Genomic DNA, 19,634 nt, shown 5'->3' on the forward strand with positions numbered 1-19,634 from the left:
AGGCTGCCGCTTCTCCCCGACAGACGGAGGGAGCTGCGGAGAACCGGCGCCGAGCGGAGCCCTAGCGGGAGCCCACCCGCAACAAACACTGGAGCCGCTGCCCGTGCAGAGAGCGCCACGGTCGCGGGGCCTGGAGCCCAGGATTCGTGGGCCACGAGGGCGCTAGGGGCCACGCGCCATGCTCCGGGCCCCGACGGCGCGGACGCCCCCTCGCGCGCCCGCGGCCGGCGCGACCTGGGATCCCAGCCTGGGCATTGCCCCCCGACGGCTGCGCTAGGGAGCGCGGGGCCCGGCAGGGGGCGGCCGAGCTGGGCGCCCTCCCCCGGCGAGGAGTCCCCGCACCCCGGAGGGATGGGGCGGGAAGCCGCAGGCGCCTAAGATGCCGGCCATGCGGGGCCTCCTGGCGCCGCAAAACACCTTCCTGGACACCATCGCTACGCGCTTCGACGGCACGCGTGAGTCCGACCCTCACCCACTTGCAGCCGGGCCGCCGGACCCTTGCCAGGGCTCCCGCCTGCCCCGAACCCCTAGCAGCACGGCCTATCGCCCGCCTGTTTTCACTCTTTCCTCCCTCCCCACCCTTCTTGAGGCTGGGGCCATTGTCTCCTGCCAGGCGCCGTTTCCCGAAGGTTCAAGGTTTGGGGTCAACACTGCTTCAGGCGAGGCAACAGGGCCAGAAGTCCCTGAATGTGGGTCCTGGGATGCCCTCTGTTAGAGGGTCTCGAACCCGAACCTAGTCAGTCTGACCCATCCCACCCCTGCGTCTGGCGCTGTCTCAGCAACTACCCTCGGACTGGCAGGGTAGGGCGAGGCAGGTGAGCCGTGCTCAGGGATGGCCGAGAGGGCTCAAAAAACAGATTTTAAAAAGAGATTTGCAAACGGAGATAGAGTAGGCCGGACTCGGGAGAGCACGGTGTGTCCAAAGCCCATCTCATAGCCTGAACCCCCTAGACCTGGGAGCAAATCTAGCCCCAAGAACATGGTTTGGGGACTCCCATCAGGACTGGGGAAGTTTGGAGAAGGCTCCCTGAGCTCTGGATCCCGGTTTCTGGGGCTCTGAGCTCAGGGGAAGTAGTGAAAGCCCCTCCCTCCTCCTCTCCCTCACATCCCCCGTGGGGCTTCCCGGCTCTCTGCCTAGGTCCTCCTTGGTCTCCAGTTGCTGACAGGGGGTGGGAGCCCAGCACTGCGCTCTCCCCCCTCCGGGCTCCTCCATCTGCTTTGCCAGTGTGCTTGGCGCCTGCAGCCTGCTGATTCAGTGCCCCCCACTCCCCAATACATTCCTGGCTCTAGGCTCCCTTGCTCAGTCACCATTCTTACACCCCCATTCTTGCTTACATTCACTAATTCCTGAGCCAGGTCAGGCAGCTAGGGCTAAGACACAGAAGGCAGGATGTATGGTGGCCTGGGGTTGCCTCCCAGTCCAGGTGAGTCCCAGTGGGAGGAGCCAGACAGCCAACCTGGGTACCTGGCTGGTGAGTGAGCCTGGCAGAAGTAGAGGTGGGGCTGAGGCTGGCCTAGAGCTGGCAGTATAGTCCTCGTTAGGGAATCCCCAACCCCAGCCCTTACCCCACATTGCTCAGGACACCCTCCAGAGGGCACAGTGCCCGCACAGCACTTCATTCGCCGACCTCAGTTCACACGTGCTGATCCTTGTACTCACACTTGCTGCAGGGCACTGGCACACAGGTGGCACATGCTGATTCCCATTCATAAACAGCCCTTCCCTAACACAGACAGGATTCCTGGGGTTTGGAAAACCCAGTCTTTAGTTGCAGGCATTTGGGAAGGGAGGGGTGGTAGGCCTCCTGCCCCTTCACCCCACACCTCCTCTGAGAGGTGCTCTCTTGCAGACAGTAACTTCGTGCTGGGCAACGCCCAGGTGGCGGGGCTCTTCCCCGTGGTCTACTGCTCTGATGGCTTCTGTGACCTCACGGGCTTCTCCCGGGCTGAGGTCATGCAGCGGGGCTGTGCCTGCTCCTTCCTTTATGGGCCAGACACCAGTGAGCTCGTCCGCCAACAGATCCGAAAGGCCCTGGACGAACACAAGGAGTTCAAGGCTGAGCTGATCCTGTACCGGAAGAGCGGTGAGGGGCCACCTGGCCAGCCAGACTGCCTTTGCAGTCTCACCCAACCTGGCACCAGCCCCATCCACTGTCCCTCCTCCTTTCTGTTGCCATCTTCTCCATCTTCCCATCTTATCCCGTCTTCCCATTCCCCCAGCCCCCCTTCCAACCCCTCTTGCTCCATCTCCTCATCTCTACCTGCCTCACCCTAGCCTCAGCCTGTATTCAGTTCCAACCTTGGGTTTCCTGCATCTAACAGAAAAACATCCGCATTTTGGCAGAGCACATCTGCACATCTGACGGTTATGTTTGCTCTCCCTTGCCTCATGCCCCCTGAAGCCCCCCCATTCCATCAAGCCCTGTCCTCAGTGAAACTGGACTGCCAGCCCCTCCCCCAGGAAACTACTGGATCCTGCCTGTGTCTTGCCCAGGATGTCAGTGGAGCCAGGACCTCTGTCACCTTAGACAGGGCCAAGAATGGGAGGTGGGCTGAGTCTGTTTTTGTGTCCAGGGCTGCCGTTCTGGTGTCTCCTGGATGTGATACCTATAAAGAATGAGAAAGGGGAGGTGGCCCTCTTCCTGGTCTCTCACAAGGACATCAGTGAAACCAAGAACCGAGGGGGCCCCGACAGATGGAAGGAGACAGGTAGGTGCATTTAGGTGCTATGGTTGAGGTGTTGGGTACCACAGGCCTGGGCGGGGCCTTGGCACCAAGTCTGAGCATGGGGGGTCCCTCCTGCATTCATTTCACTGCCTCGCAGGCTGCCGGAGAGGCCTGTGCCGCTCTCATCTCCACATGCCTCAGTATGGGAATATTTTTTCCAAATAGACAGATTGAGACAAAGTTGGAGTTTTTAAGTCAACTTTATTAAGAAACTGAAAGCAAACAAACCCCATTGTACCTGTGAAGCATGACTTTCTGACCAGTTAATAAGGTTGAGCACAGACCCACCAGGTTCTTTCCCTACAGCAAACCTGACTGGGGGTGGAGCTCTGGCCACAGCCTGCTTTTAAGATGTTCGAGTTGTTCCCCTCTTGTGTCCTCCAAGGGCTGGGGCAGGCCTTTGGGCAGGTTACAAAGCTGTCAAGGCCTCTTTGCCATTTGGGGATGCGGGGGGACTCTCCATTCCCACTCCCCTATTCCCAGTGCTGGGTCTGCATCTCCATGATGTCAGCCTTCACTGTCACCCTCTGGTCCCTGCAGTAGATCCTGGGCTGCTGCTCTAAGTTTCCACCCCTCTGCTGATGACCTCCTGCTAGTTCTCCACCCTGCCCCTGTGAGCTACCTCCTCGCTTCCTGTCCCAGGCCTTTCCCCGTAGAGATCCCTGGTCCAAACCTCCTCCTCCTGGAAGCAGACCCCAGAGGTATTGTCTGTCAGCACTCCTAGGACTGCCCATTGCTGGGCTAGGCAAGTGAACCCAGGAAGTGAGGAATACCTGAATCCCCAACTCTAAACAGTCTAAATGGTCAATGAGCCAGACCAGTCCCTGGGTCGGCAACTGTGTCCTACACCCAACCCGGGGCTAGGGTGTGTGGGCACCCACCCATCATCTTCATGGGCCCCTCTTCTTTTGCAGGTGGTGGCCGGCGCCGATATGGCCGGGCACGATCCAAAGGCTTCAATGCCAACCGGCGGCGGAGCCGGGCCGTGCTCTACCACCTGTCCGGGCACCTGCAGAAGCAGCCCAAGGGCAAGCACAAGCTCAATAAGGTGGGCTGAGCCCTGGGACGTGGGTTTGAAGGGAGAGGGGAGTAGCAGACACAGGAGACGGGGAAAGGGAACCTGATCTACCAGAGAAAATGTCCTGGGGGCCACCCAGGCCCTGCCAGCACTTTGGGGGTTGGGTGGGACTGAAGGAGGGAAGATCACATACCTGATCCATCAGAGACACAGAAGAAAGTCCTGGCCTGGGAGTCAAATGGGCCTTGGTTCAATCCTGGCTCCTCCCCTAAGCGGCTGTCTGACCTCAGCTAAGTCACTTAACCTTCCTGATCTTGTTTTCTAATCTGTAAAATGGAGACACTGATGCCATCTCACAGCAGATGTTGCTTCGAGAATGCAGGGAGAGAAAGGAGGTGGATGCCGGTTCTAGACTCTAGCCAAACTCAGCCTGTGCCAATATCCTTTCCTCTCTGCCTGGGCCTGCCCTGCCTCACTAGGGGGTGTTTGGGGAGAAGCCAAACTTGCCTGAGTACAAAGTAGCTGCCATCCGGAAGTCGCCCTTCATCCTGTTGCACTGTGGGGCGCTGAGGGCCACCTGGGACGGCTTCATCCTGCTCGCCACACTCTATGTGGCTGTCACCGTGCCCTACAGCGTGTGTGTGAGCACAGCACGGGAGCCCAGTGCTGCCCGAGGCCCGCCCAGCGTTTGTGACCTGGCCGTGGAGGTCCTCTTCATCCTTGGTGCGTGCACTCTGCCCCTTCTACCCCACCCTCTGCCGGCACCCACGGGCTTTGCTGGGGATAGTCCACATGGCTTCCAGGGCCCTACAGTAACCCCCTTGCCCTCTCGCGTTTGTAAACTGTGAGCTTTGAAATCAGACCTAGGTTCTAAACATCTGCCACTTACAAGTTATAGGACCCTGAGCTGGTCAAAGCTCTCTGGGCCTCCATAAAATAGATTTCTCCTTTGTAAAATAGGCAAAACGGTGTCTCCCTGTTACAGTTACTGTGAGAACTAAGTCAGATGATGTATGGAAAGGGCCGGGGACAGTGTCAACTACGGAGAAAGGGAGCAGTGTCTAGTCGAGAGTGGCTGCCCCCCTGCCCCAGTGCTCACTCCCACCCGGATCCCCACAGACATTGTGCTGAATTTCCGTACCACATTCGTGTCCAAGTCGGGCCAAGTGGTGTTTGCCCCAAAGTCCATTTGCCTCCACTACGTCACCACCTGGTTCCTGCTGGATGTCATCGCGGCACTGCCCTTTGACCTGCTACATGCCTTCAAGGTCAACGTGGTCAGTGTGGCTGGGCTGGCTGGGTGGGTGGGTGGGCTTTGCCGGGGGACAGGGAGGGCCAGCCTGGCTGACCTCCCTCTCTCCCTTCCTCCCCGAATCTCAGTACTTCGGGGCCCACCTGCTGAAGACCGTGCGCCTGCTGCGCCTCCTGCGCCTGCTCCCAAGGCTGGACCGGTACTCACAGTACAGTGCTGTAGTGCTGACACTGCTCATGGCCGTGTTTGCCCTGCTCGCACACTGGGTGGCCTGCATCTGGTTTTACATTGGTCAGCGGGAGATCGAGAGCAGCGAATCGGAGCTGCCTGAGATTGGTACTGGAGGCTCCTTGTGCATGTGGCGGGGAGGGGGTTGTGCAACCATGTCAGAGGAGTGTGAGTGCAAGTGTGTGTGCAGATGTGTGGTGTCAGGGACCTGTGCAAGTTTGCATGTGTGCAAATCAGAGAAGAGGGTGTGCAGGTATGAGTGTGACAGCCACCACCATGTGACAGGCCTGTTCTCCAGCAGCTGGGCCTTGTGGAGAAAGCCCAAGAAAGTCCCAGACCTCCTGTGGCCAAATGTGGGTCACATTCCTCAAACCCTGTCCTGCTGGGAAGGCCAAGCCAGGAGCCACTGCCCTCCAGGGTTCCTCTGATGCCCAGTGTTCCCTGCCCCTCCCTCTGCATCCTCTCTGAAGCTTGTCCCCACCACCTTGGCGTCCAAGGCCCCTGCCTTTCTCTTGTCACCTGCAGTCCACATTTTTCCCTGCTGCAGCTCTGCTCTCCCCCAGCCTAAAAAGCAGCCTTTCTGCATCTTCACTCTCCTTCATGTCACCTCTCCTTCCACAGCTCCTCCCTCTGCTCACCACCCACTCACATCTTAACTCCTGCTGGGAGGATTTCCACCCCCACCTCTGCACCCAACATGTCACCCAGAAGGTCACAGTGACCTTCTGGGGCCAAACCCTTATCCTCCTTGAAGTCCCTGTATCACCTGACCCAGCCAACCACAGTTCCTCTCAGCTGTGGGTGATGGAGCCCTTGGCTGGCCTCCTCCCAGCCCCTCTAAGTTTCAGGGTCTCCAGACTGGCTTTCCTTATAGCTCTCCCCCTTCACCTTGCTTTCCCTTGGCCAGTACACTGACACCACTGCATGAGCATCTCCACTTCCATCCTTTCTCTAGCCAAACCATTCCATTCCAGCCGTTTCTAACTCTCAAGACTCCTCAGGTCTAAAATCAAACTTGCCTTCTTCCTCCCCAGCCCTCTAGTCCTCTGTCAGCTTTCCAGGTAACTGACATTTAGCCGGGGTTCCAGGTGCACATGGCTTCTTACGACTGCTTCTTGGCGGAGTCACCAGGTGTCCAGGTCAGCCTTAGAAACCCACTTTGATCAGTACCCTGGGAACTACAAGGCTCCTGTGAATCCTCTCTCCCTCTGCAAGCTCTTGGGAGGCCCTCTGTGTGTCACAGAGGGCCCGCTTGAAATTTTCGCCGAGTGCTCTAGCTGCTGAGCAGGTGGAAACCAGGACACTCCAGGCAGTGTCAGCTCCTTGGTGCCTGCCATTCCCAGAGGAAGCCTGTGGTGGCGGCTGCTCTGGGGTCAGACGGCCACACAGCAAACAGTCATAGGGCCAGCAGATGGACAGTGGTGAAACAAAGCCTGTCTCCACCACCCCCAAAGTGGGCTGAGACACAGATCCCCAGGTCCACTCCCACCCCCTGAAATGGGACCCAGACACCCTTGGTCTTGTGTCCACGAGGCTCCTCTTTTCCAACCACCTCACGGGGGTTGCTGATCTGACATTAAGAACACCTCTAGCTCCCAAGGGCCTCTGGACCCCACAGGGTGGGCAAGGGTGGGTTGACCCTTACAGATACACATGGTATTCTTTCACCCTTGACCCCTGAGTTCCAGGTGGCTTCATTCCATTTGGAGCTGGTACTAGTCTACGTTTAGAGACTTTACAAGTTCTTCACATCATCATCTCCTCTCTTTCTCCAGGGAAACTGCCCCCTAACCAGGTTGGCACCAAACCCAGACCTCTCCAACTCCAGCCCTGGCAGGAGAGCTCCTTGTAGGGGGAGGTGAGGCTGAGGTGGGTAGGTAGGCGGCTGGCCCAGTTCTGTCTGGTGGGCGGCTCCTTGTTCATGCCTTCCTTGCCTGGGTTTCCTTTTCCAATGCCCATGATGTGGACAGAGTTCCTTCCCCAGATTCCCACTAGGCCAGTGGAGGTGGGCTGGATGTTCAAAAGACTGTGCCGAGCACTGAGGAAGAGCACTCAGGGCACTCCTCGGTGTGTGAGCCCCCAGCCTCTGGGACAGCTTCTGCTGGCCTGACCCCGCCCACCTGGAGGCACCATCCTGGCCCCAGCTTCAGGGGCTGCTGATCTTTCAGTCTTGGCCAAGACTGAAAGATCAGAGGCCTCCCTGCCACCCTCCCCTGTGTCCTGCTGCTTCTCCCCACCTTCCCTATCCTGGGCATCTGGCTTCGGGTGGCTTCACCCTCAGAGGCCAACTAAACAATGACCATGAAGAGGAGTTTTATGTACTCCATTGCATTCTGGTTTTTTGTTTTTTGAGACAGAGTCTCGCTCTGTCACCCAGGCTGGAGTACAGTGTCTTGATCTCGGCTCACTGCAACCTCTGCCTCCCAGGTTCAAGCAATTCTTCTGCCTCAGCCTCCTGAGTAGCTAGGATTACAGACATGTGCCATCATGCTCGGCTAATTTTAATTTTAGTAGAGATGGGTTTCACCATGTTGGCCAGGCTGGTCTCAAACTCCTGACCTTGTGATCTACCCCCCTCGGCCTCCCAAAGTGCTGGGATTACAGGTGTGAGCCATTGCGCCCAACCACGTACTCCATTGCGTTTTTTATTTCTTTTTTCAACTGTCACCTCAGTCTAGCTCTCAGGAGTCCATTGCATTCATATAGCACACCTCAGACCACAGGAGGGTGAGCCCCCACCTTGGTACAGGCCTTACTACATCCCCCCAAGTTCTTTAGCCTGGAATTTGATACCCTCGGTGTTAACCCCACATTCTAGCCAAACTGAGCTATTTGCCTGTACTTGTCTTAAAATCTCAATCTCCAGGTTTGACTCATGCCTGTCCCTCCACCAGGAATGATCCCCTCAGTTTATTTGTATCAAAACCCTAACTGACCTTTGAAACCAAACACAAATGTCCCTTCTTCCAGAAACTTTCTAGCCCTAGCCCATGGGACTTGGTTCAAGCCCCCGTCCCTTCCTGCTGTGTGGCCCCTCTGAGATGTAGCTCTGGCCCTAAATCATCTGCCCTTCTGAACTGGAGCCCTCAGGGAGCTCCTGTGGGACCCCAGCTCCTGGCACACAGTGTGCGAGGTTGCTGAATGAATGAGTGGGTGGATGACAAGAGTGTGGGGCCACAGGGACCCACATGCCTAAGGTGTTGGGGAGAGTAGGGGGTTTGAGCTGAGGTGGGAGGGGCAGAGCACAAGTGGAGAAGTGGGGTCTCACTGCAGCCTGTGACCCCGAGCCACAGCCACACATACCCTCTGCCTCACCATTCTAGATCAGCCAGTCTGCCCTCTCTCCCTTGCACTCCATGGCCCCCAGCTCTGCCAGGACCTCTGCGGACCCTGGGACCCCCTCACCCAACACCCTAGAGCTCCTGCAACTCTCCAGCTAGGCTCAAGAGTGACTCCCAGCTCACGGGCTCAGGAGAGACCTCAGTGCACAGTCCTACTCTGCGCCAAGGCCAGGTGGAGAATGTCAGGCTGAGGGGCAATCCAGCCTCTGCCCCATGGCCCAGTCTGGCCTGTGACTGTGTGTGTGTGCGTGCACATGTGCACACCTGTGTGAATATATTCACCTGTGTGCTCATGTCCACGAAAGTGTGTCTCCACCCCCCCCCGTGTGACAGTGTGTAGGCACCAGTGGGCCTTTGTCCCTTTCCCAAGTGTGCACAGGCCTTTTCAGTGTGAGTGGCTGTGGCGGGTGCCTGTAAGGGGCACACATGTGTCCTTCTCGACTGTGTGGGGCACACGCGTTGCATTAGCAGTGTGTGTGCTTGTCCATGCAGACATGCTTGGAACCTGTGTGTGAGGCTGAGTGGTTTGTGTGGCTGTAAGGAGGGATGAGGCTGAAAGGGGAGGGGAGGGAGGGCTTTCTGGAGCGGATGAACTCAGACAAATGCAGGAAGAGAGCCTGGGTGGACAGGTGGAGGTGAGGGCGGAGGTGGCCTCACCATCCATCTTTGGGGATGAGGCTGTGGCTGAATGCAGTGGGCATCCCAGTCCTTTGGCTCACGCCAGCCAGGCCCTCCGACTGGGCCCGTTACCTGGGATGGGCGCCAACCGTGGTGGAGAGGGTGTGAATGCCCTGTGTCATCCTCAGTGCCAACAGGAGCTGGCTGGGGAAATGACAGGCCTCAGCTCTTCTGAGGGCTGAGAGGGTGGAGGGGGTGTGCTGGGCTGCCAGCAAAGGGGCAAAGCGGCAGGAAGCCATGGGGCTGGGGCTGTGTCTGTGTGTCCCCACCCCCGGGCCCGCATCCTCGCCCACAGTGCAGTCGTGTCTTCCTGCCTGCTCAAGCACTCCTGTTCCCCGCTCAGGCTGGCTGCAGGAGCTGGCCCGCCGACTGGAGACCCCCTACTACCTGGTGGGCCGGAGCCCAGCTGGAGGGAACAGCTCCGGCCAGAGTGACAACTGCAGTAGCAGCAGCAGCAGCGAGGCCAACGGGACTGGGCTGGAGCTGCTGGGCGGCCCGTCGCTGCGCAGCGCCTACATCACCTCCCTCTACTTCGCGCTCAGCAGCCTTACCAGCGTGGGCTTCGGCAACGTGTCCGCCAACACGGACACCGAGAAGATCTTCTCCATCTGCACCATGCTCATCGGCGGTGAGCCCGGCCGCGCGCGCCTTCCCGGGGCCATTCCCAGACTTCCGCCGGTAGGCGGCGCCCTCCCACCCCGCCCCCAACCCCGGGGGGCCCGAGGCCAGGGGCTCTTCCGCTTCAGGTGGCCGCGGAACCCGAGGCCGGGGCTGGGGGAGACTCCGCCCGCACAGCGACCCGCGGGCCTGGCCTAGGAGCGTGCGGAGCCGGGGACAGATGAGCCCAGCGTGGTGTCAGGCCGGGCCAGGTCCCCTAGGTGACCCCCTCTCGCTACCCTCCCCCAGCCCTGATGCACGCGGTGGTGTTTGGGAACGTGACGGCCATCATCCAGCGCATGTACGCCCGCCGCTTTCTGTACCACAGCCGCACGCGCGACCTGCGCGACTACATCCGCATCCACCGGATCCCCAAGCCCCTAAAGCAGCGCATGCTGGAGTACTTCCAGGCCACCTGGGCCGTGAACAACGGCATCGACACCACTGAGGTGCGGCCTCCAAGGCTGGGCTTTCTAGCCTGTGCTCCCTCAAGGGCTTTGCAGTGGGCTAGAATTATCAGGAGTGGAGGAGGACGAAGAATGCACAACTTTGGCCCCTGTGCCTCCCTTCTCTCTTGAGGGCAATGGCATGGGACAGAAGGCAGCCAAGAAGGCTTGGAGGGGCCTCTGAACCCCAGTTAGGCCTGGTGGCTCAGTGGTCACTGAGGTGGGAAGCTGGGCTGCACATGGCAGCTAAAGTGATTGAGAGGGAGGCGGAGGAAGCCTCCTGGCTTCCCACCGCGTGTGGAGCTTGGAGTTGTGAGAGGGCTCAGGTCCCTCCCTCCCGTGCCTCCTCTGTTCCTGAGGCCTGCCAGGGTGGAGAGGGGCTGGCTGGAGGACACCTCTTCTTCTGCCACCCCCAACCCCCACCCCTCACCTGCTTGCCCACAGCTGCTGCAGAGCCTCCCTGACGAGCTGCGCGCAGACATTGCCATGCACCTGCACAAGGAGGTCCTGCAGCTGCCGCTGTTTGAGGCAGCCAGCCGTGGCTGCCTGAGGGCGCTGTCCCTGGCCCTGCGGCCCGCCTTCTGCACGCCCGGCGAGTACCTCATCCACCAAGGCGATGCCCTGCAGGCCCTCTACTTTGTCTGCTCTGGCTCCATGGAAGTGCTCAAGGGTGGCACCGTGCTCGCCATCCTAGGTTTGTGAGGGTGGGAGAGAGGGCACAGGGGCACCTGTGTGTGAGACCATGGCCCTGATCTGTGGAAAAGAGAGAGGACTTCCACAGGCCACAGAGAGAAACAGCCAGGGTGGAGTCAGGAGTAGTCATGGAGTCCTGGTTAAAGCTCAGAGAAGACCCAGTGACTGCCAGGTGGCAGTGTAAGGAGTACAGGATCTCACCAATGTGCCTGGGGCTTAGCAAGTGGAGGGCCAGCCTTTGAAAGGAGCCAGTCTATGGGGTACAGAGGGGAGCTTCCCTTCCTGTCAGGAGGAAAGTCAGAAGCTAGGGATGGAAGTGCTGGGGAGAGTGTCAGGCAGGGCTAAAAAAGGGAGGAACGAAAGTTGTTCCTTGTGGTCCCCCAGGAATGGTGAAATGGTACTTTCCTGGGGCAGATCACAGAGCAGGCCCAGAGCCCAGATGGGTGACAGAGCTCAGTTTCCAAACAGCCAGGGAGAGTTGTTCTTGTGAAATGGTCTACTTCCCTTCTTGGCAAAAGGAGGAGGTGAAAAGGGAAATCACTTCCCTAGATACAGGCAAAGACATTGCAGATGTGGAATGGACACAATAGTGGTGCTGATCACAGGGGGCTCACAGAGTTTATAGTAATAAACACATTCTTCCTATTTTGCATAGCAGGAGTCTAAGGTCAGAGAGGTTAATGACCAGCTAGGAATTGACCAACTGGGGTTGGGACCCCATCCACCTGGCTCCAAGTCTCATGCTTCTTACGCAGGACTCCTGGGCGTTGAGAGAAACCGGGACTGGCAGGGAGGAAGCCATCTCAGGAGGGTTGGCGTGCACCCTAGGCTTTAGGAAAGCACATTCCAGCTCTCAGAGAGACACCGGCTGCGTTTGTGAAAAGCTACTAAAGTGCAGAGCATGGTGGTTCACACCTGTAATCCCAGCACTTTGGGAGGCCGAGGCAGGCCAATCACTTGAAGTCAGGAGTTCAAGACTAGCCTCGCCAACATGGAGAAGCCCCATTTCTACTAAAAATACAAAAATTAGCCGGACATGGTGGTGGGCGCCTGTAATCCAAGCTACTCAGGAGGCTGAGACAGGAGAATCGCTTAAAACCAGGAGGTGGAGGTTGCAATGGAGCTGAGATCATGTCACTGCACTCCAGCCTGGGCGACAGAGTGAAAGTTACTAAGGGGAGCAGAGCTCTGTCACAGAGACTACTATCACAGTGACCATAGAGGATGAGGAACATGAGGCCTGCGTGGGTCGTCAAGGATTCGTGTATGTGGGGAGGTGGTGACCTGACCACTGCCGACCATATCGAATCCTCAGGCAGCCAAGGCACGTGTAGATTCACTGTGGGGACTGCTAAGGCCTAGGGACTGAGGTTTGTCATTCATCTGGCAATCAACAATCAAGCCAAGAAGCAGGAAAGGGCCAGGAAGGTGGCACGGAGTTACTAAACACAGCTACTGTGTGTCCACCCTTGCTCCCTTGAGGAGGATGACCTTCCAACTGGAAACAAGAGGGAAAAAATGCCATCGGGGTCTTATACCCTGAAAGTGGGCTGTTCATAGCCTTTGTTTTACATCTTCCATGAGTCCAGCTTTTGAGCCTAGATACAGTTTATGCCAGCATGAGAAGAAAGAGTTATGCCAGTCAAGTGTAGTTGGCATTCCTTGGAGAGATTCCAAAGGGCACAAAGACAGATTTTCACCATTGTAGACTAGTGAATCCAAAGCAGGACTGCTGAGTGGATTATGAAACAGATGGTTTTCAGGCTGAAGCCGAGGAAGTCGTGTGGCTGGGAGCTGGCACAGGTCCTCTCAGAACAGCCTTTGCTGGTGCCAGGTACCACATCTCAGAATAGCCATGTTCACTGTGCAGCACTCAGTGCTGCAAGAATGGCCACAGCCTGTGCCCTGGGCATTTGCCTCCACAGTGACCCTAGCACCAGGACTTATGCCACCATTGATCTATCCTGTCACTGCCTGTATGTTTTGGGTGAACTACTTCCCTGTTGACTTGGAGGCTCTGGATGCCCTGGCGACTGCCTGGTTCCCTGACCCCAGTCATGGCCTGGTTCTCTGCTTTGCCTTCATACCCTCTCCCCACCTGCCTTTTTACTCAAACGTCCAAGTTCATCCTGCCTGCTCCCAGCAGCTGTGGGTTCTGGCGCCAGCCTCTGTTAATGAACTGCTGGAAGCTAAGCATAGGCAAAGTCCATTGAGAGGGAGGAAGGAGTTTGATGAGCTGCACCTGTAGGACAGTCTCTGGTTCTGAAACTCTGCCCTCGGTCCTGTCGTGTTTCTCATTTTCTCTCACCTCTTGGATGAAGACAAGAAGCACATGCTTATCCTATTTCAGATGCCACAAATGAGAAGATAAATAGTGCATTCCCCAGATGATCACGTTGAGATCCAAACAGCTCTCAAAAGGACCCAGAAAGATGGCCTGAAACCAAGAAAATCAAGTTTAACAGGGGTGCATTATTATTATTATTTTTTGAGACAAAGTTTTGCTCTTGTTGCCCAGGTTGGAGTGCAATGGTATGATCTTGGCTCACTGCAACCTCTGCCTCCTGGGTTCAAATGATTCTCCCTCCTCAGCCTCCCGAGTAGCTGGGACTACAGGCATGCACCACCATGCCCAGCTAATTTTTGTATTTTTAGTAGAGACAGGGTTTCACCATGTTGGTCAGGATTGTCTCGAACTCCTGACTTCAAGTGATCCACCCACTTCAGCCTCCCAAAGTACCGGGATTACAGGCATGAGCCACCGCGCCCGGCCTAACAGGGGTGCATTCTATACTCAAGTTGGAGCAAAAGTCCAGGAACATGTAGAGGAGATCTAAGCTCAGTGTGCGCTGCTGGTGGTGTGAGGGCGTCCACGGCAGGGCCATCCTTTTTGAAACACTTTCTAACAGTCTCAACTGCCTGGTGGTGGTTGAGCTGCCTTAAGGGTAGTGAGTGCTCTGCCCAAACCCAGACTGCATGCTTATCCCTGCTGGAAAGGATTTTTTTTTTTTTTTTTTTTTTTTTTTTTTGAGATCAGATCTCACTCTGTTTCCCAGGCTGGAGTGTGGTGGTGCAATCTCAGCTTACTGCAGCTTTGACCTTCTGGGCTCAAGTGATCCTTCCACCTCAGTCTCCAGAATAGCTGGAACTACAGGTGCCTGAGGCATAATCTCAGAGATGTTAGCCTGGGTGGGGTGGCAGGGGTGGGGTGGGTGAGATGTGTGTCTAAGAAACAATGAAATAGGGTGTGTCTGTCCAGGAACACCACCACACCGAGCTAAATTTTTTTTTTTTTTTTTTTTTTTGTAGAGACGGGATTTTGCCATGTTGCCCAGGCTATTCTCAAACTCATGAGCTCAAGTGATCAGCTGCCTTGGCCTCCCAAAGTGTTGGGAGCCACTGCACCTGGCGGGAACAATTTATAGGGGGTTCTATCTGGAAGGGAAAGGAAGAAGATGATCTTTTTTTGGTCATCTTTGTGTGAGGCACTTTATCTACATTAACTCTAATTTAGCCTCAACCTGTCCCTGGACAGACACACCCTATTTCATTGATTCTAAGACACACGTCTCACCCACCCCATCCCTGCTGCCCCACCCAGGCTAACACCTCTGAGATTAGGCCTTAGTCTCTAATTGATGCCACTTAATACTTGCTGCCAGCCAGGTGGCTGTCTTAACCTGGCTGTAGGAAAACCTCCATTGACACCTTCTGGTGAGATCAAGAATATTCCCTAGACTCAGTTAAATGCAGCGTGTCTTGTAGAGTGGAAGCAGCTAGGGCTCAGGAAGGTGAGCCTGGCTGCCTTGCATTTTCACTGTGGCACACGGGGTTCTAATCTGCTGCTTCCAAACACCTGAATCACCTGTGGGACTTAAAAAACAATCAGACCGTGGGGTCTCCTATAGATACTGTAGGTAAAGATGGGGCCTGGGTGTTTGGTCTGACTTTTCCAGGTGATTCTAATCAACAGAGCCAGCTGAGAACCATTAGAAGCCTCTCAGGGCTAAAATTCGGGTTTCCAGCACAGTGCTTTTGATTCTGAATGCGTTTGAGGGCCTGTGTCACAGAGCTCTTTACCCAAAGCCCACGTGGGAGCCAGTGAGACAGGCTGCAGGCGTCAGGCCATGGCCCAGGCCTCGTTGCTCCTCTCTGTGTTGGCTCCAAGGCTTCTGCTGCAGAGGCTCGTCCCAGCCCTGAAGGGAATCTCAGCAGCCTGCAGCCCCCTCTTCTCTCCTCGTGGCTAAGGCTCAGGGCTTGCTGAGCTCTGCTTCCTTTCCCCAGGGAAGGGGGACCTGATCGGCTGTGAGCTGCCCCGGCGGGAGCAGGTGGTAAAGGCCAATGCCGACGTGAAGGGGCTGACGTACTGCGTCCTGCAGTGTCTGCAGCTGGCTGGCCTGCACGACAGCCTTGCGCTCTACCCTGAGTTTGCCCCCCGCTTCAGCCGTGGCCTCCGAGGGGAGCTCAGCTACAACCTGGGTGCTGGGGGAGGCTCTGCAGAGGTGAGGAGGCTGAGTACATGCTTGGAGGGGTTGGGGGTGCCAGGGAGCCTGGTGAGGTGGGCAGAGGCTGGGGCTGGTGGAGAGCTGTGTAAAGCGTGGCCTGGTATGAAAGCCCCCACCTTGGGCAGGGGTCTACACCCTCTGCCCTTCCACACTCACGCACCCAGCCCAGCATGCGCAGCCACCCCTGCTGGCCCTCCTTGGCCTGAGGCACCCTCGCCCAATCCAGAGGAATCTTAGTGAAGGAAGGTGAGTGCACCGGTGCAGGCACAGGGAGGGGTGGTTCCGGGGGTCAGGGCTGAGCAGGGCAGGGACGGGCACCAGCCCTCCAGGTTGCTTCTGAAGGGAGCCCGGTGGCCCCCTCTGCTTTTTCATTGTGAAACAGGACTGTTCTGAGGGGCTTTTGAATTTTCCTGGATTATGTCACTAATTCCAAACCAGTTTTTAGTGCCCTATTCTCTTGGATAGTTTAGTTAGGCTGAGGGACCTGGTAGAGGGGCGGTGTGTCCGTATGTGGCTAGAATTTTGAGAGGTAGTTAACACCTCCAGGGCTTGGTGGCTTTGTGGTAGCAGCAGAAAAGCAGGTCACCCCTCCTGACTGGGCCTCTTCTGCAGGGTGGCAGACAGCTCATCCCTTCCAGGGGAGATGAAGTCTTGTTAAGGGAGATGAGTGGGACACAGTAGTGGCCATATATGCCAATTTCCTATCCCCTACTCTCCCTAGGTGGACACCAGCTCCCTGAGCGGTGACAACACCCTTATGTCCACGCTGGAGGAGAAGGAGACAGATGGGGAGCAGGGCCCCACAGTCTCCCCAGCCCCAGCTGATGAGCCCTCTAGCCCCCTGCTGTCTCCTGGCTGCACCTCCTCATCATCGGCTGCCAAGCTGCTATCCCCACATCGAACAGCACCCCGGCCTCGTCTAGGTGGCAGAGGGAGGTCAGGCAGGGCAGGGGCTTTGAAGGCTGAGGCTGGCCCCTCTGCTCCCCCACGGGCCCTAGAGGGGCTACGGCTGCCCCCCATGCCATGGAATGTGCCCCCGGATCTAAGCCCCAGGTAAGCAGGCCCTAGGCCCCCATGGCAGAGATGGTGGTGATGAGCCTGAGGCCCTGGGCAGGTGCAACCCGCCCTAGGTACCCTTCTAGAGCTGTCTTAACTCCCGCCAGCCTATGTGGGCCAAGCCTGCCTCCTCCAGGAAGACTTCTGTGGCTCCTCCTTTCTCCTGTTGCCCCACTCCACTGTGTGGTACATGGCGCATGATGCTCTCAACTCTTGGCATCTCATGCTGCTCAACCTTGGCCCCCAGCTAAACCACAAGCTCCTAGGGGAAGGGACCCATGTAGGTTTCTCCTGGCTTCCTGGTCAGTTCCGCGCTCCTGCAGCCTGTGTGTGTGGACACTGGGGCATCCTGTCCCATGTGACCCCACAGTGGCTGCCTGTCCACTGATTTGTTGTCCTGGTGCCTGGGTTCACAGGGTAGTAGATGGCATTGAAGACGGCTGTGGCTCTGACCAGCCCAAGTTCTCTTTCCGTGTGGGCCAGTCTGGCCCGGAGTGTAGCAGCAGCCCCTCCCCTGGAGCAGGTACCAGAGCCCTGGGATGGGCTAGGTTGGTGGGGCAGCCCCTTTGCCTTAACCTCAAGCACTGTTGGCCTCTGAGCCTTCACTGTTAGAGAGAAACTTGCAGATTGCCTGGAGGCCATCTCACCCCACCACTCTTCTGTGCCATGCAGGCAGGGGAGTTTGGTAGTGAAGACCAGCACTTTAATTTTGACGCAGCCAGGAGCTGGGTTTATATCCTTGCTCTGTCAGCTTTCTAGCAGTGTGAATTTGGCTTCTCTGGCCCCAGCTTCCTGTCTCTAAAATGGGTTGTTTGTGCTATATAATGTAACTGAAAGCCTTAGCACAATGTCTGGCTAACTGGGGGATAAAGGGCTGAGGAACCAGGGGTGAAAGTGGCTCCAGGCCAGGGAAGTGGACAAGGTAATGAGCTCCCAGGAATGTCCACTTGCCTGGAGGACAGAGCAAGGGAGAGACGTAAAGAAAAACTTTTTGAGGAGGAGGAGAGCGCTAGGCAGTGTGGCTTGAGGGCTGCTGGGCAGTTTTCCCTGCCCCTGGAAGTTTGGGCAAGATCCAGCACCTCTGGCAAGGCCAGAAGAGATGATCCGTGGAGTCAGGTCCTCCCAGGTCAATGTGGTCTAACTGGGGCAGGGGCCTGGACCCCACACTGCCTGTCTCCTCTTACTAGCCCTGGCTGATAACCCCATCCTACTACTGCCCACAGAGAGCGGCCTGCTCACTGTCCCCCATGGGCCCAGCGAGGCAAGGAATACAGACACATTGGACAAGCTTCGGCAGGCGGTGGGTGAGGGGCAAGGTGGAGGCGAACGGGGGGCCAGGGGCAGGCACTCCACAGCTGACTCCATTCTGACCTCGCCTCCTCCCTCCCCGAAGGTGACGGAGCTGTCCGAGCAAGTGCTGCAGATGCGGGAAGGACTGCAGTCACTTCGCCAGGCTGTGCAACTTGTCCTGGCACCCCACAGGGAGGGCCCGTGCCCTCGGTCATCGGGAGAAGGGCCATGCCCAGCCAGCACCTCTGGGCTTCTGCAGCCTCTGTGTGTGGACACTGGGGCATCCTCCTACTGCCTGCAGCCCCCAACTGGCTCTGTCTTGAGTGGGACTTGGCCCCACCCTCATCCGGGGCCTCCTCCCCTCATGGCACCCTGGCCCTGGGGTCCCCCAGCATCTCAGAGCTCCCCCTGGCCCCGAGCCACAGCTTTCTGGACCTCCACCTCAGACTCAGAGCCCCCTGCCTCAGGAGACCTCTGCTCTGAGCCCAGCACCCCTGCCTCCCCTCCTCCTTCTGAGGAAGGGGGTAGAACTGGGCCCCCAGAGCCTGTGAGCCAGGCTGAGGCTACCAGCACTGGAGAGCCCCCACCAGGGTCAGGGGGCCTGGCCTTGCCTTGGGACCCCCACAGCCTGGAGATGGTGCTTATTGGCTGTCACGGCTCTGGCACAGTCCAATGGACCCAGGAAGAAGGCACAGGGGTCTGAGTGCCAGCCCTAGAACTCAGCGTTGCCAGGTGTGCTGCCATCTGCTGTTCGGCCCAACCTCAGAGTGAAGGAAGGGTGACAGCCGCCCCACGGACTCCATGCTGCCCGCTGGCTCAGGGCAGGGAGCCTGGAAGGGAAGGAGGGCCTGGCTCCTGACTTTCAGAGGGTGGGCTGGAGCCTTGGGCCAGACCCCTCCTCAGCCTGCTCCTCTGACCTTCCAGTCTCCCTCTGCAGGCTGGGGGCAGAGGCCTGAGGACAAGGAAGGGCTTTGCCATCCCCTGCATGTGCCCCTGCCTCTACCTGTCCCCAGTTTTTTATATATTAAAAAAAAATAAACTACTTTGGAACCTGGTGCTTTTATTTACAAAAGAAAAACAAAGAGTCTGAAGCTAATCAGCTGGAGACACAGGAGTGAAGGTGGCAATGGGGGTAGGGTTGTTTTTAGAGACAGGAAGAGGGGGAGGGTCTCAGCCTCTGCTGAATTCACAAAGGCCAGCCCTATCCTCCCTCAAAGGCTCAAATCAGCGGGCCTGCAGCTGAGCCTCACACTGCCCACTCTGGGCAGGTTTTTCCAGGAGCCTGAGTTCCCAGCTCAAGGGGGCTGGAGTGGCAGGGGAAACAGGCCAGAGAGGGCCCAGGGGTCCTGCCACCACTCCTCACTGTGGTGTGATCTTGGCAGCCTCGGCCCTGATGAGGGCAATGAGGTCCTGGTTGATAAGGAAGACGAATCGCAGGCTGGCGATCTGGGTGGGAGACAAAGGTGGCTTAAGACAGAGGTGGGACCAGGGCCAGGCTGGTATACTGGCTCACCATGCCCAGGTCTCATTCTGGCCTTCCCGCCTCCTCCCTGGCTCACCTCCACCACAGAGTTGTTGCTGAGGCGCCATTTGGAGCCACACAGCACCGGCCGTCCATCGATGTAGATGGGCCGTCGACCCTCATTGGCAATGAAGAAATCACCATTGTTCTTCAGCTTGATGACACCTGTGGAAGCAGAAAGAAAAAAAAGATGATGGGATGGGGAGAGGCCAGATCAAGTC

General features: G+C 57.4%; 2 protein-coding genes across 6 annotated transcripts in view; one reads left to right on the plus strand and one right to left on the minus strand.

Moving 5' to 3' along the window:
• On the plus strand, positions 1–18,969 carry KCNH3 (potassium voltage-gated channel subfamily H member 3). Of its 4 annotated transcripts, none has more exons than XM_012441362.3 (15): positions 1–455; positions 1,851–2,084; positions 2,575–2,709; positions 3,642–3,775; positions 4,225–4,468; positions 4,865–5,022; positions 5,126–5,333; positions 9,588–9,872; positions 10,151–10,350; positions 10,792–11,041; positions 15,325–15,542; positions 16,267–16,598; positions 17,018–17,124; positions 17,825–17,901; positions 17,995–18,969. In XM_012441362.3, exons 1-15 carry the CDS (start codon positions 380–382, stop codon positions 18,592–18,594), a joined length of 3,258 nt encoding a protein of 1,085 aa, XP_012296785.1. In that variant the 5' UTR covers positions 1–379; the 3' UTR covers positions 18,595–18,969. The 4 variants fall into 4 exon arrangements, with proteins under 4 accessions (XP_012296785.1, XP_012296784.1, XP_012296783.1 ...); XM_012441361.2 differs by having other exon boundaries at positions 380–455; positions 17,789–17,901; positions 17,995–18,940; XM_012441360.3 differs by lacking the exon at positions 1–455 and having other exon boundaries at positions 644–2,084.
• Positions 18,938–19,634, minus strand: part of MCRS1 (microspherule protein 1) — a 9,288-nt gene continuing 8,591 nt past the window's right edge. For both annotated transcript variants that reach the window (XM_012441367.2, XM_021665937.2), the window contains 2 exons: positions 19,451–19,578; positions 18,938–19,337 (listed from right to left, as the gene is read on the minus strand). In XM_012441367.2, coding sequence (XP_012296790.1) covers positions 19,251–19,337; positions 19,451–19,578 — 215 coding nt within the window. In that variant the 3' untranslated portion in view covers positions 18,938–19,250. The remainder of the gene's footprint in view (positions 19,338–19,450; positions 19,579–19,634) is intronic.

Source organism: Aotus nancymaae, unplaced genomic scaffold, assembly GCF_030222135.1.
Source record: "Aotus nancymaae isolate 86718 unplaced genomic scaffold, 86718_ANA_hifiasm-v0.15.2.pri h1tg000016l, whole genome shotgun sequence".
Taxonomy (NCBI): domain Eukaryota; kingdom Metazoa; phylum Chordata; class Mammalia; order Primates; family Aotidae; genus Aotus; species Aotus nancymaae.

Coding starts and splice junctions, on each gene's coding strand:
- KCNH3 (XM_012441359.2), top strand. CDS start 1,694: ATGCTGATTCCCATTCATAAACAGCCCTTCCCTAACACAGACAGGATT. Junction 17,125..17,788: donor CAGCCCCTCCCCTGGAGCAG/GTACCAGAGCCC, acceptor TCCTCTTACTAG/CCCTGGCTGATAACCCCATC. Junction 17,902..17,994: donor TGGACAAGCTTCGGCAGGCG/GTGGGTGAGGGG, acceptor CCCTCCCCGAAG/GTGACGGAGCTGTCCGAGCA.